This window comes from Podarcis melisellensis, assembly GCF_964234715.1.
Source record: "Podarcis melisellensis genome assembly, chromosome: 1".
NCBI classification, from domain to species: domain Eukaryota; kingdom Metazoa; phylum Chordata; class Lepidosauria; order Squamata; family Lacertidae; genus Podarcis; species Podarcis melisellensis.
Genome location: NC_138528.1, coordinates 49,231,139 through 49,247,620, shown reverse-complemented (window position 1 = coordinate 49,247,620; position 16,482 = coordinate 49,231,139). Strand labels below are relative to the sequence as shown.

Here is a 16,482-nt window from a genome sequence, read left to right as displayed (position 1 = left end):
CATACAAGAAGCTTAAATGGTTGTTCTTTGTCTCCTGTGAAAGAAATAATACTTGAAAACCTCAAGTACACCTTTTAGTGTGCTATGTGAAAATAATCTAGGATCCTTAGGCTTTTGTGAGTCTCGAAGAGAAGTTCTATGGCTGTTGGACAGTTGCTGAGAAAATTCCTATAGATGCCCTTGCTAGAGCACTGGATTGAGAGTAATTTAAGGTATAGAAGGACAAAATAAAAACCTGAATTCTGCCTGCAAGAATTAATGGCTAGCACTGGAGCCCAGCACTTACACTAACATTCTTATTAGTTCAGTTTGTATGCCAGTTTCCCACATAAATGCATCCCAAAAATGTGGCTTGCAATGCAACCATAAAACTACCTATCAATACCTCATTACAATAAGCAGTGTAATACATATTATGATAATTCAAAATGAATAATTTATTTTGATAGAGCCAACATTATGCCACTTAAAATTCATTATAAAATAATACCAATCATTGAAAAACATCAAGTGATATTTATTTATGATAAAATATATAAACCAGAGTCAGATATGATATGATGATTTTCCAGCGTAGTCGGGTGTTAATACTTATGTTCTTAATACTTTGTAGAGTGGTTGGCATATTCTAAATCACCTTTGTTACCTTCATTAGTAGAGAAGTTGTACCAATGCTACCTGGAACTAGTAACAGGCATTTAATGTATAATAATTTGTTAATGGTGTGTGTATGTGACATCATTCTAATAAAGGAATTCATTGGTGGAATTTATTAAGATAAGGTAATAAGTAGCTTAGGAGTGGCTTTTCATGGATTTTCTATACTATTGTATAAATATGCACTGTGTTGTTGCATCAGAGCACTTGGCCCACTTTAGTATCTGGCCATCTACATGTTAGTTTCTCTGCAGCCTAATAATAAAAGATCTGCATTTATACAGCAACTACCATTCTGTATCAGGAAACCCATCTCCCCACTCACTCCAGCTAAAAAGTTTTGTTGGCATTAGTTTATTTCCCTAGTCCAGCTGGCAGTTGTTTTCATCATATGTATGTTTTATAGGTTATAGTCTATGTACATATGTTATATTAATGTCATGAGGAATTGCACAAAGCTTAGATAAATCACGGAGAAATGCACAAACCTACCTTGCAAATCAGGTAGAAAATGTCTGTCACAGTATCTAAAATGTGATTTCTGTAGAGCCATGGGGTGGAGAAACAGGCAAGCATAAATAGTACAAGAATAAACAAGCTTGGTGTACACATGGCTGCCATGAATCCCAAGTATGGGGGATGCTTGGACATTTCCAAACTGTTTTGTACTTTACTAATATTTATTTGGAACATTTCCATATATTCAAAATGGTATGGTTTTGACTTATGTAAACAGTTCCTGATTGTGTCTTTGCGGGTTTCTAATTAAATAAACTTTCTCACATATGTTAAGTTCCTACTATAGGCATTTTTTTTCTTCTTCAGTGGGGAAATGTCAGAATAGCAAGGCAAAACTGAGAAAATAAATCTAATGTATTATGATTGATTCGTCTTCTCAGAGATGTAATTAAAAAGTGATGTTTTCTCTGTTTTACATAATATTTCCCCTTTTCCCTTTGGTTACAAGTTTGAATAGGCTTATCTCTTCATTCCCAGTACTTTGAAGAAAGTACTGCTATGTATATTTGTACATAAAGAAAACAGTTCCCCCCTCCCCCATCATACTTTTATTAAATATTTTTGGTATTCAGCTGCTTTTATAAAATTTATTCTTGTTTGCTGAGTTTTTATTAAAATTGGGTGGGGTATAAATAATATATTATTATTATAACTTATGACAAAAATTACTTTAAAATAAGGAAAATAATGAAAAAAGCAAAACACTAAATCATATGTAACATCAGACCCAGCAGGAGAAGGCAAAAAACAATTACAGTGGTACCTCCATTTATGAACTTAATTCATTCCGGAGGTCCGTTCTTAACCCACAGTCGTTCTTAACCTGAGGTGTGCTTTTGCTAATGGGGCCTCCTGCTACTGCCGCACAACTTCTGTTCGCATCCCGGGGCAAAGTTTGCTACCAGGAGCATCTACTTCCGGGTTAGCGGAGCTCGTTACCCGAAGCGTTCGTAAGGAGGACGGTACGTAACCCGAGGTTCCACCAAGGTATTTTCTGTGCAAGTAGGCATTTGCTTAAACTAAAGAATTCACATACATACTTGCCAAATGAAAAAAAATGAAGATTGCTTCTCAGCCTTTTGGCTAAGATCAGATGTAGTTTATAAATTATTTCTGTGCAGCTTCAGTGCTTACCTAAATGCAGGCCAACAAATTGGCAGATAACTACAAAGTTTGCATTACAAAATCTGTACTGGTGAAGCCAATTTGGCACTCTTACAGGGGCATCTGCATAGCCCTGAACTATGTCAGGGCAGCTCCACAGTGCCATCTCACAACACTGGCTGCTGTGTTTCAAACACAGATGATATATCTACACCCAGTTTTTGTTGTTTTGCCTTAAGCTGCATTCATACTTCTGGGATACAAATTACATAGCCAAGTGATCAGTTCCCTTGTCTCTAGTTCCAAATGTGTGTGTGGGGGGGGGGGGAGAATATTCAGTGATGTGAAAGTATATGTGGGAAAGGGTTAAATGCTCCTTCCTTCTCTCCAGATCAGTTCTACCCACCTCACTGCAATACAGTTGTACCTTGGTTTTCGAACAGCTTAGTTCACGAACAACTAGGAACTCAAACACCGCAAACCCAGAAGTAGGTGTTTGCAAACTTTACCTTGGAAGCCGAACGTCCGGCACGGCTTCTGCGCCTTGCTTTCCGAACGTTCCAAACGTGTCAAACGGACTTCCAGAACACATTCTGTTCAAAAACCAAGGTACGACTGTAAAGGTAATGCTATTTGGAAGAGAAGAGTTGACAAGATAGTGAGAATTCCTACAGAGGAGATACAGACTATAAAGAAGAAAATGGCTAGAACACATTATATGCAGGCCATTATCAGCCAGTTATGCTGGAATGGCTGTGCTATGGGTCAGCTACACCTCAGAAAATTGTGCAACTTTTAAAACATAATACATTTCTGAGGGGTGGGTAGCAGAAGCTGAACAGGGAAAGCATGGGAGGAGGGTATTTTGTTTACTGTGTAATGTAGGTGTCGTACATAAAGTGAGTGAACAAAGTATAGCTGTTTCATGGTAGCTGCTCAACATGGAAGCAGCCTGGGGCTCATGTGATTAATGCATTTGCCATTTATTTTTGCAGTGAATTGTGTATAAAGCTGCTGTTGAAAAGTCTTCAGAGCTTCAGCTTGTGTAGAATGCAGCAGCTCAATTCCTTTCAAGGATAAGGGAAACAGTAGTAGAGACAGCATATAGTACCAGTATTAACTAATTGTGCTGGTTACTATTAGTCTAATTCTAATGGGCCATGTTGAAGACACTAGCCTTTTTTATTCTGCCATCTATGGACAGGCCACATCCTACTTCAGTTTTCACCGAAGCATTGGATGGAATCTGTAAGGGAATAGAGCTGGTCCTTTTCAGTCATGGTGTCTTATTTTTGAACTCTCCTTTCAGCTTAACATTTAGGGGAAAATATTAAGACCTTTCTATTTTTTCAGGGTTTTATGAAATAGCTTGCATCCTCATTACAAATGAGATTTTGAAACAATTTATAGTGTGATTTTTCTTTTGGATGGGCCTTCTCAGTTCCTGCTTCCAGACTTTGAAACTCTCTTCCTAGAGAAATTAGACTGGTTCCTCTTTGTTGGCCTTTTGCTGGCAGATGAATAATTTCTTGTTCCAACAGGCTTTTGGGAACTGATTGTTTTTAAGGAAAGGTCTGGTACTGTAATACTTTTGTAATGATCTGTATGTTTTAATCTCTCTCTCTCTCTCTCTCTCTCTCTCTCTCTCTCACACACACACACACACACACACACACACACACACTAAGTGTTTTTGTTTTTATTTTTAGTGATTGCTATTTATTCTATTTTAGCTGTGAGTTACCTTAAGTCCTTGTTGGGGGAAAATGTAGGATATAAAGAAATATAATAATAATAATTTTATGAGTGTGCTTATATATTTTATGCAATATGCTTTGGATATTTAGAAAGACATGAAAAAGCAGGATAAAACTTCATGCATAAACAATTCCTTTCTTTCCTTGTTATACCTGTATTAGACATATAACTATATAGGCCTTAGCTCAGTTGGTTAGAGTGTGGTGCTGATAATACCAGGGTTGCAGGTTTGTTTCCTGCATGGGACAGCGGCATATTCCTGCATTGCAGGGTGGGGTGGGGTGGACCAGATGTTCCTCAGGGGGTGGACCAGATGTTCCTCAGGGTCTCTTCCAACTCTACAATTCTATGATTATTTGGTTCTACCAATCTCATCATTTAAATAGAAATTTCCTCTTTCGAAGTCAAATGTGACTGCTGAACTTTCTTGGCAGATGTTTACTTTCACATATGTTGAATTTGATAGGTGTATGGAAACTGTTCCAAACTGATTTAACTTAACATCTAGCATCAGATCCTGGGCACCACTTAAGTTTATGTCAAGATTCACCTCCTTTCTGATTGGGTCCATGACCAAATTTTTTAGACACAGTCATTTTAGGGTATCTAGAGCTGTTACCTCTTCATTATTAGATACAAGATAAACGCACAATAAAATATCAGACTATATATTATGTGCACATGCTGCATGCAGTTATATAACTAACAATTTCTATAGCACACAGTAGATGAATCATTTTAGTTCTCTTACATAAAATTCTGTGCAGACATATCTACTCTGTGAGAAGAAATACTGGCAATGTGTTATGACAACTTAACCTTGAACATGTTCCTAAAGAATCTTAATTGCATATTTTTCAACATTTATGGAAACAAAGTAATAGATAGCAAGCAAATTAGAGGAAAATATGTTGCCTTCATACTCCTTAACATCTTTCATAATTCTTTAATATTGGCAGCAAATCACATGCTAATGAAATATTCAGATGGTTTTGAATAGAAATGTAACAAATGGAGAGAACCTGAAAGTACTTGAAATGCAGGAACTTTAATCTTGACAATGACACTAATACATTAGATGTACTGTATGAGTTTATGAGGACAGTCTAAAATGTTCAATAGAATAAGGAAAAATAAAAATTCAGGGAGTGGACAAGTGAGCAAAAATAGGTAATAAATTTGATATGATTTCAAACTATTTTTCCATTGTCATATTGCATAGAAATTTTGTAGTCTATATACACTTTTTTTTAAAGTGTGCATGCTAGTGCATCATCCTGTTATCATGGGGTCATTCAGGTACCTATGGGAAGCCCTCAAGGAAGACTTAAATTACAACAATACTCTTCCCACTTAAAAAACAAAACCTTCCCATTTGTGATTCCCAGCAATTGGTACTCAGAGCCTTTGATAGTGAAGGTAGAACATAGCCGTGAAATTAGCCATGTGTATTTAGTAGGATGACTTAGTGAAATGTGCAATATTAGTATCCTGATCTTTCACTTAGTATTCTGTCTGTGATAATGGCCAGTGTTTCACTTAAGATTCCTGCAGGAAAGCCCAAACAAATTATTGCAGTTCACTGCATGGAGCAATAATAGAATCATAGCATGTGTGATTGACATGGAACAATCATAGAATTATAGAACTGTAGATTTGGAAAGGACCGACAAGGGTAATCTAGCCCAGAGATTCCTGCAATTCAGGAATCACAGCTAAAGAATCCTTGCCAGATGACCATCCAAACTCTCTGTTTAAAAACCTCCAATGAAGTAGAGTCCGTCATCATTACAGTGATGACTCCTGTACTTTTATAGAAATCTTGGTGTCTTGTTTTATTCTGCTGTGGTCTGTGGACCAACACAATAAATATTATTTATTTGACCTTGCTGTGACTGGGGGATGGGGAGCTTGAACAACAACAGCACTCCCCAACTGTGTTGTTTTCCCCTGCCCTTCTACTATTTTCTGTGCTTAACCAGACAGTCAGAATCATAGAACAATGCAGGAATCACAGCTAATAAGCTGGCCTGTCTAGATGAACCCTGCCTGCATATGTTGGGGGTCTGCACCTCCCTTTAGGAATGTGAGGTTGGAGCACCCTGCAGCTCCTCAGGGTTCCATAACCATTATATTAAAAAAACCTCTTGCTGAGCCACAATTCCACCATTCATCTTCTGTCTAATTGTGATTGTGAATTAATGCAATGATGCTATGAGCATCATGTTAAATTAATTGAGGGTAGCTAATCTGGTTTATGTGGTGCTGTATATGCAGCCTAACATTCTTTTTGCTTATTTATCATTAGAGCTTTAACTGTTGGAGAACAAGTATTTGTGGAGTATTCTTTACTCTTAGATAATATTTAAAGGAAATACTACTGGAGAAAATGAGGCAAAAGTGGGTAAAAGAAGCAAATGAATATTTTATATAATCCTGCCCAGTTGAGTAATTTTATATAGTTTGACATTTGTTGGAGATCCTGTTAATTCTATTTCTTACAAGGTTATTTTATGAAGTGTGGAATTTAGGAAAACTTATTAGTTTCCCATACAGCATAAATGATTCTTGCTGCTTTATCCATGAGGATTTCCATCCTGGAAGAAAGAATAAACAAGAGTCAAACAGCCACTTAATTGGCATTCTACTATGCTGTTGACTGCTTTTTATTTATTGGTTGTGTGGCAAAATTTGTAATGCTTTAATGGAATAATTCTGTTGGCAAGTGCTTAAGCTATCAATTCTGGATCAGTTCTAATCTTCCTGCACTGTTATCAGATAAAACTTAGATCTTGGCTGAAGAAGTCTGCATGCACATGAAAGCTTATACCCAGAACAAACTTAGTTGGTCTCTAAGGTGCTCCTGGACAATTTTTAAAATTTATTTCGACTGCATCAGACCAACACGGCTACCTACCTGAATTTAGATCTCGGCTGACAGCTAAGCTGTCTGCTGTTTACACACAAAGTTTATGTGGCTGCACAAGAGGCAGAATGACTTTTTAATCTGGTCATTCATAGCTGTGAGAAACCAGAAAAGTTGATACCTTTATTGTAACTATCAGAGTACATTGGGGGAAGGAAATTTAAATATACTTTATGCTCCTACAGTCAATCCTAGAGAATAATATTGGCTTGTGAGTTTTATCTTGTATTTCAGGTAACATAAAATGGTGAAAAAGAGCATTTCTTGGATGCTTAAACATCAGCTAGTTTTAACACTAGCTAGTTGCAACACTAACTAGTTACAACCAAATGGAGCAATACTCGAGTCTGTCTTGAATGTCAACCACATAATGGGATTCAATGGACCTTTTTGACAATACATATGGCCATTATGAGTAGCAATATTACTGTTTCAGAGGGATCAATAAAAGGTCCAGAGTGGAGTCCAAAGTGACTAGTTGTGATGTGATGTCTGATATGGTCCCAAAGACCATCTTCCAAAACACTTAGTGCATTTCTTTGAGTTAAGAACTGGATCATAAATTTTGGGGAAGTGTGAAATCCGAAGGATAATTGTGTTCTGGTCTGTGTATGTCCAGGAGGTGGGAATTGAGTCAGTTCACTTTAAAATGAGGAATGAACAAAATTCTCATCCAAGTAGTAGGTGTCAAGTTAACATAATATTTGAACATGAGATTACCCCATGATTGAATTTTGGATTATATAGCTGTTCGTTTAAGAAGATGTGAACTGTGCTTCTTGGCACTGATGCATAAAGAAAAGCCATTTTTGATTACGGAAAATTTCAGTTGTTCTCCTTTGGCTGCATGGTTGTTGTTTTTGGTGCAGTCAGCTCAAAGAATTTGAAGGTCAGATTCTTTACTGACTGTCTTTCAGTATTTGGCAAGATTGTTTTGCTCTATGTGTTCTATATTAGAAGCCTGCGGCCAAGGTAGTAGCTGGCTCGTTCAATCAGCATCCATCCTCCTCTGCTTCTTAGCCCTTGTTGGTCCTTTAAGGCCTATCAGGTCACAATGCTGCAGTGACAGTAGAAGCCAAAATTGACACAGCTTCATCTTTATGCAATTGTTAAAAGAATAGCCACTCTGCTAGGACTCTAAAACAAGGATAACCAATGTGACATCTTCCAGATGTTGAATTAAAACTTCCATCATCCCTGACCATTGACCATGCTGACTGGGTTAATGAGAATTGTAGCCCAATGACTTGGGCTAAGGGAGCCAGGGGCATTACTGTATCTTGGCTACTTTTGTTTTGGACTATAGATGTGGCAATTGTCTGACCCCTTTGATCACTGGCCTACAGTCTCCAGACCTCCAATCTTCTCCTGCCTCTCACATTCTTCCTCCCGCTTCTAGGTTCTTTGAGGAAAAATATGCATTTACTCAGGACAGGCATTCAGGCTTACTTCTGTCATGAGCCAGATTTTCTTGACCAATTTCCCCCCTTCATTCTATTCTACTAGTTCTGTGATGCATGGAGATTCCCGCCCCCCCCCCCAGTTGAGCTCAGTAAAAGTAGCCTAGTTCACAATAAGAGATAATTAATCTGATTTTTATCCTCCACGGGGAGAGGGGGGAAGCTCTTGTGACTTGCAAGTTGAAGTGCATAGTGAAAATGTCACACTGTCATATGCACCTCCTGATACTGTGAACGTGATGTTTAATTGCCAGCTGAAGGCAGCTATTGTGCCCAAGTGAATCTTGTTTGTAATGTGGGTGGTGCTGAGAGATTTGTGTGTGCATGGTGTGTGGGGGGCGGGGAGATTGCAATTGCTCTATAAATAGTTCCAATGGGCTGTGATCTAGGGACAAGAGACTGAGTTGCTATGGAGACTGATCTGAATCAGATTACCTGAGGCTCCTGTTATCCAGTCTCTGTATGCATGGAATTGAAGGTTGTATGGCCAGGGCACTTGCTGATGAAAACACAGTCATCGTGCTCTGCTCTGAAAGGCAAAAAAACTTTATAAGAAAGCTGAAACCTTGTACTATGTGTGGTAATATTAGACCAAACAATTACTACACCAATGATAACCATACTATGTACAGCAGTGAAGCAAGAATGGTAGCTTTCCTCAGTGTGTGACACTTCTAATTGATTTACAGTGGTGCCTCGCAAGACGAAATTAATTCGTTCCGCAAGTCTTTTCGTCTTGCGAGTTTTTCGTCTTGCGAAGCACGGTTTTCCATAGGAATGCATTAAAAATCAATTAATACGTTCCTATGGAAACTGCCTTCAGACCAGGTCCGGGGACAGTCTGTCCCCCGACCTCTTCCGAAGGCGGGCGGGGGGCAAAAGTCTTTGTCCCCCCTGCCTGCCTTCCCGGGGGCTTTTAAATCGCCCCGGGACTGTCCGGGGCGATTTAAAAGCCCCCGGACAGCTTTTGAAGGCAGGCGGGGGGGAGCAAAGACTTTTGCCCCCCGCCAGCCTTCAGAAGAGGTCCTGGACCTCTTCCGAAGGCGGGCGGGGGGCAAAAGTCTTTGTCCCCCCTGCCTGTCTTCCCGGGGGCTTTTAAATCGCCCCGGGACTGTCCGGGGCGATATAAAAGCCCCCGGACGGCTATTGAAGGCAGGCGGGGGGGGAGCAAAAGCTTTTAAATCGCCCCGGACAGTCCCGGGGCGATTTAAAAGCCACCGGGAAGGCAGGCAGGGGGGACAAAGACTTTTGCCCCCCGCCCGCCTTCGGAAGAGGTCCTGGACCTCTTCCGAAGGCGGGCGGGGGGCAAAAGTCTTTGTCCCCCCTGCCTGCCTTCCGCGGAAAGCGGGAAGGCAGCGCTGTGTTTTCCGCTCTCCCGGAAAGGCAGGGGGCCTTCCGGGGGCTTTTAAATCGCCCCGGACAGTCCCGGGGTGATTTAAAAGCCCCCGGGAAGGCAGGCAGGGGGGACAAAGACTTTTGCCCCCCGCCCGCCTTCGGAAGAGGACCTCTCTTCCGAAGGCGGGCGGGGGGCAAAAGTCTTTGTCCACCCTGCCTGCCTTCCGCGGAAAGCGGGAAGGCAGCGCTGTGTTTTCCACTCTCCCGGGAAGGCAGGCAGGGGGGAGCAAAGACTTTTGCCCCCCGCCAGCCTTCAGAAGAGGTCCAGGACCTCTTCTGAAGGCTGGCGGGGGGCAAAAGTCTTTGCTCCCCCCGCCTGACTTCAAAAGCCATCCGGGATAGAGGGAAGCGCTTCCCTTCTATCCTGGACCGCTTTTAAAATGCTGGCGGTGGGGAGCAAAACCTTTCGCCCCCGCCGGCCTTCCTGGACCTCTTCTGAAGTCCGGAGGGGGGGGAAGGCTTTGCTCCCCACCGCCAGCATTTAAAAGAGGTCCCCGGAGATTTTCCTATGGGCTTTCGTCTTGCGAAGCAAGCCCATAGGGAAAATCGTCTAGCGAAGTGACGCAAAAACCGAAAAACCCTTTCGTCTTGCGGGTTTTTCGTCTTGCGAGGCATTCGTCTTGCGGGGCACCACTGTAGGTATTTGCTCCCCAGCTGAATGGGACACTGCTGTGGGCATTTTGAGGAAGTACCATCCACCTTGGGCCTGCCCATAAAAAGTGAGAGAGAAGAGTGATTCCTACTGTTTCCAGGAACTCTCTTTTGTGTATGAGGAGGGAGTTTGTTTGGACACTGCGTCCAGACAGAGGCTGAGAGGGAGGTTGTGTCAGAAGGAAAATGAATTGATATGTATATATTAATAACTTTGTATTAATGTAACATTTTTTATATAATTTTCTGTTTTTGTAATTTTTAAAAAAGTTGTCTGTTGTTGCTTCAGTTTTTTGTACACTTTTTAGAGATCTTTTTAATATATTAAGCAGTATAGAAAATGAATTATCATTCAATTATTGCTTATTGACTCTATGTGAGAGTGTTGTTGAGGAACACAACTGCTTATTTTGCCCTACACACTACTGAGCAGTGACTTTTTTCCTATAAAAATAGGTGCCAGTACTCACCTTAAAGTTGTTACGGTGTCACACTTTTTAACAACAACAAAAAGAGGTGCCTGTACTGCGTACCCTTGAGTACCCCCTGGGGGGAAAAAGCACTGCTGCTGAGCATCTCTTGTGGAAGAAGCAATGATATGGATCATAGAATTGAATACGGTACATGCTGGAGAGAGAGTGTTTCTGTCATCATGTCACTGCTTTTGCAAAGGCAATATATTTTTAACATCACTAGAAATGAAGTTGTAGCATCTGTGCCCTTTCATATCTGGCCTTCTTAACTGTTTTGCACTCTCATGAAATTTCCGAAGGCTTTATTTATTTTTGATGAGGCCTGTTCCCCTTTCCCATTCTGAGTGGGAAGAGAACTAGTTATCATTTACATAACTAGAATAAAACTTTCCCCCTTATTTCAAAAAGAATCCAGCACTTAAAATGCAGATCTTAATGCTTGATGTTTTTAACTGTTTGCAGTCTTAAGGCTTTTGCCAAACACTTGGGTAGCTTAAAAGATGCTCAGGTTTCTTGTTAGATATTGTGCCTATAGATTATATTCTAGCCAACCTATTGTGATACGTATTAAAATGCTTAAATGTTGATACCAATACTCTTGTCCTTAAAGAATAATATGCAGCATATCTCAACAAGCTGAATCTGTGGCTTAACTCAAATAAAAAACTTGCTAAGTGAATAAAAGTATTTTTACTGCCAGCAATACCCCTTCTTGGACAGGGATAATTTGGCCATACAATGGTACCTCAGGTTACATACGCTTCAGGTTATATACACTTCAGGTTACAGACTTTGCTAACCCAGAAATAGTGCTTCAGGTTAAGAACTTGCTTCAGGATCCGAACAGAAATCATGCTCCGGCGGCGCGGCGGCAGCAGGAGGCCCCATTAGCTAAAGTGGTGCTTCAGGTTAAGAACAGTTTCAGCTTAAGAACAGACCTCTGGAACGAATTAAGTACTTAACCCGAGGTACCACTGTAGTAGTATGTGCTCTGGTAACCTCTCTTTTAGGTTACTGGAAAATGATGTATGTGGGGCTGCCCCTGAAGATGATGTAGAAGTTGCAACTGGTGCAAAATGTGATAGATAACTGTCAGCACCACCATACAGGAGCCATATGAAACAGCATCCTTTTTGCTTTTAAGTCTTTTGAGCAGAGCCAAGTATATTCTTTTTTTGCTTGTCTAAGACAAAATGCTTTCTCTTCAACCCTCACTTACCTGCATATCAGGAAAGTTTCGGAATGTGCAAGTTGAAGCCATTGTATAGTAAGTACAGCTAGATCTATTGTGAAATTAAATGTTCCATTAAACATTTTTGCTTGTTTTTTTTTTGCAAGGAAAAACTAATATTCCTGCTTCAGAAACAGATAGGTAGCTGTGTTGGTCTGCCATAGTCAAAACAAAAAAATTCCTTCCAGTAGCACCTTAAAGACCAACTAAGTTAGTTCTTGGTATGAGCTTTCGTGTGCATGCACACTTCTTCAGATACACTGAAACAGAAGTTACCACTATATAGAAGGGTCTGGTAACTTCTGTTTCAGTGTATCTGAAGAAGTGTGCATGCACACGAAAGCTCATACCAAGAACTAAATAACTTAGTTGGTCTTTAAGGTGCTACTGGAAGGAATTTTTTTATCCTGCTTCAGAAGGCAGTGATATTCAAGAAAAACTAGACATTAGATTAATTTCAAGAAACATATGTAGTTTTAAATAGGAACTGCAAGGGGGAGTACTGTTGGAATTGTGACTATGGTGCATGGGGAAAGATTAGTCTCCTCCCATGAACTGTGGTTGTGAACCCAATTGGTGTCCCCCAGTGGCTATTTAAGTTTAAATGGCTAGATATGTTAACTGCAATGACATTGTTAATTTCACATCTAGTTTGTCCATCAGATCATGTTCTTTAGTGTAAAAACGTTGTTATAAGCATGCAAGAGTATTCCTAATTTATTTGTCTGAAATTATGGAGGCTATGGAATTATGACATGTGACATATGAATGAATATATTGTTTTCTGTTGTTTATGAAAGTAACTGAATGCACATAATATAAAATCAGAAGAGTAAGCAGTTGCTTTTTTATGTATGAGTGGAAGCTACTGAAATGAGAATGTAGTGAGATGAAAGTGAAAAGATAAATATTCTCCCTGAGTGAAGTAACACTCTCCAGAAATAAATGTTGAATTTCTGGGTAATGACTTGTACTTTTCTCTGTTCTGTGTTTTTTTTATGGTCACTTTTATGTGTTTGTTACTTAATAATAAAAATGATTTTTTTCCTTCTAAAAAATGTGTTTGCGACATCTGCGGTTCTCAGTGCTGCAGTATACAGTGGTACCTCGGGTTAAGAACTTAATTCTTTCTGGAGGTCTGTTCTTAACCTGAAACTGTTCTTAACCTGAGGTACCACTTTAGCTAATGGGGCCTCCCACTGCCGCCGCGCTGCTGGAGCACAATTTCTGTTCTCATCCTGAGAACAGAACTTAACCCTAGGTACTATTTCTGGGTTAGCGGAGTCTGTAACCTGAAGCATCTGTAACCTGAAGCGTCTGTAACCCGAGGTACCACTGTATCTGTGGATAGAACTGGGGTTCAGGAACTTGCTGCAGTGGAATGGCAGTAACTGAGAACCTTCTTGAGCCGAAAAGGATTTGCTTATATAAATGGATAATCAGATTAATCAGCCCATATTTGTGTACTACTATATGTGTTATCTAGGCTTTATAGGGTAAGTGGTTTTATCTAAGTTATATGAAAATAGAATTTAACCATGTTTCATCTCATTTGGGCTTAGCAAGAGTATCTAAAGTACCTAGCTGATTCAAGGTTCTTCTGATTCCATTTGGTCTTGAGACACAGACAATCTTCCCCCCTTCCAACTAATAAAGTGCAGTATGATTATGCACTAATAAGCTATGATTATGATTGCTGTGTGGACTGTGATTATTTGAAAATCACACACATTCTGTCCCCAAGACACATTCTGCTAAAGTGTTGCTTTGTAGATGGTATCACAATAGAGATTTACTTTTCTATTTTTGTAGAAAAGTTATAATATTTCAGGTGCCCAAGATAAGATTGCTTCCACATCTCAGCCTGTTTTATTTTTCAGCTGAGGCATTTCTTTTTCTCTACTGTATTAGCAAGAAGCTAACAACGTATAAGCAGTTATAACGTACAGTAGCAACAAAAATATGTCAAATTTTGTCAAAATATATCCTATCACACTTATAAAAAACATTTTTTCCTCCAGCTGCAGAATAGAGATAGCCTGGCCGTGGTTACTCATGCATTGGTAACCTCTAAGCTTAACTATTATAATATGCCCGTGAAGGTGGCCTGAAAATTGCAGGTAGCGCAAAATGCTATAGCAAGAATGCTGGAAGGAGCAAGCATATTATTCATTTCTTGAAACAGCTGCAGCAGTTGCAAATTGTTTCAGGGCCAAATTCAAGGTGCTCACTTTGATATTAAAAGCTCTAAACTTCCTGGCACCTAAATATCTGCAAGAACACCTTCTTCCATATCAATCTGTCCATGCTTTGAGATCAGCATATGATGCCCTGTTGAATGTGGTGTTGGAGCCCAAAGATCGATCTTTTAATCGGTAGCTCTTTGCATGTCGAACTCCCTCTGTACTGAGGAGCATCTGGCTTCATCTCTTTATAGCTTTAGGCAACTGGTTAAGATACACTGTTTTTGGCAGCCTTTAGGGAAGGAGAGACCCAATCAGATAAAAGGATTATTGCTGCCGCTGCTATTAGTAAATGGCTTTGTGAATTGTTATGAATTGTGTATTTTAAGAATTGTGTTGTGTTATCAACTTTATATGTTCTTTTTATCTTATTCAACAATAATTTTACAATCTTTGCCTTGGTTGATTATGGTTAATACAGTTTTAAAAATTGCCATCAAGGTTGTTATCCTAGCAATGTAGGCAGATATGCTGGGATAGCCCACACTTGAAATTTGCATTGCAAAAAATGGTCCCATGGGGCCTAATATGGACCAGGATAATAGCAGGAGGCAAAGTCTTAAAGCCCTCCCCCCCGCTAAGATCCCAACCCAGGTTAAGTCCCCTCACAGCGGCAATTTGAGGGAAACCCTATACTCAAGGGCAGAAGTATAGTTAAAGTCACATGTAATTTGGGCTTTAGACCAATTCCTGTTTTTAAGGTCCTAATTTGAACATAGTGAATAATTGGATCTAACTTGTGTAAGAGAAAAGCAGAGTTTCAGATATAACCATCCTCATTAATTGAAGATAAACTTTTCCCCCCAGATCCATTTAAACTAGCAACCAGAGTCCCATCCAGAGACAGTGGACACTGCAAGTTAATTCTAAGTTGTGTGAAGGCAACTCCTGCTATGTTAGTATCACACGGTGCCAGTCACAAAGCAATGGAAATTGGGACAGCTGTATGTACATCACTCACGTATTGGTGTCAGTTCACAAAACCCCATTTCCTGTGTAAGCCTTGTCCGGCTGTGGTTCTAGCAAGTGACCCCAAATCTTTTGAAGTGATTTCATGGAGGCTGTCTTCTGTGAACAAGACTTCCCTGTTGTTTACCCTTCACAAGTATATTTCATACTAAGAGATGGAAGTGTGGGTATTTTGTTTGAACAGCCTGTCCTGTGACAAATATGCTGCTTATACTGAAAGTGCTGATCAGAGCATTGTTATTGATGAATGTGAGTCTGACCTTGAATTGAATATCTTTTGTTGTAGGTTGATGTCACAGTTTCCATGAGCATTCTGTTTTCTGAGGCAGCTATCAGAAACCAGCTGGTCCAATGAGGGAAGAATTTACTGAGATGACATAGTGAAGGAGGAAAGACAATGGTGCAGAAGAAGAAGAGCTGTCCTCGCTTACTTGATTACCTTGTGATTATTGGGGCCAGGTACAGTAGCAACCTAGATGGAATTTACACAGTAATGACCCTTGTCACATATATATTCATAAACTTCTTCAGGCCCATTGTCAACCCTCTGGGTGCAAAACTGGGTGTGGCCAAAAAACAAAAGTGGGCGTGGCCTTTTAATTTTACGCAATGAATTTTAGATGGCTTGGGTAGCACAAAAGCCCTTTGGCATCACAGGGGGGTACTTAAGGGAGCAACGAGCAAACAATTAAAATAATTTTAAAATTACTTTTTTAATGACAGATTGTAAGGGGGGAGGGTGTTAGGGAACTACAAAAAAACCTTAGGTGGCCAGATGCAGCCCACAGGCTAGCCACCTCATACATAGAGTTGTGTTTTGGCCAGTGATGCCTAGTGAGGTGGAGTAGCTATGGGAGAGGGCATCCTACAGCTTTACCAGTGAACATCCTTTGGAGGCATACAAGACAGTGGTGCATTCATGCAGCATGTATATATATATATATATATATAGAGAGAGAGAGAGAGAGAGAGAGAGATATGCTAATTGAGGAGAGGGAAACAGAACACTGTTGTACTCTTGTTTGAAAACATGTCCACCTGTGTGTACAGACCACACAGATAATAACTGCCACTTTAGAAGATGTTATCAAGCTCC

General features: G+C 40.0%; 1 protein-coding gene across 49 annotated transcripts in view; it reads left to right on the top strand.

Moving 5' to 3' along the window:
* Nucleotides 1-16,482, top strand: part of MADD (MAP kinase activating death domain) — a 78,901-nt gene that overhangs the window by 2,773 nt on the left and 59,646 nt on the right. For all 49 annotated transcript variants that reach the window (XM_081900532.1, XM_081900531.1, XM_081900545.1 and 46 more), the window contains exon 2: nt 15,673-15,845. In XM_081900532.1, the coding sequence (XP_081756658.1) occupies nt 15,784-15,845 (62 nt within the window). In that variant the 5' untranslated portion in view covers nt 15,673-15,783. The remainder of the gene's footprint in view (nt 1-15,672; nt 15,846-16,482) is intronic.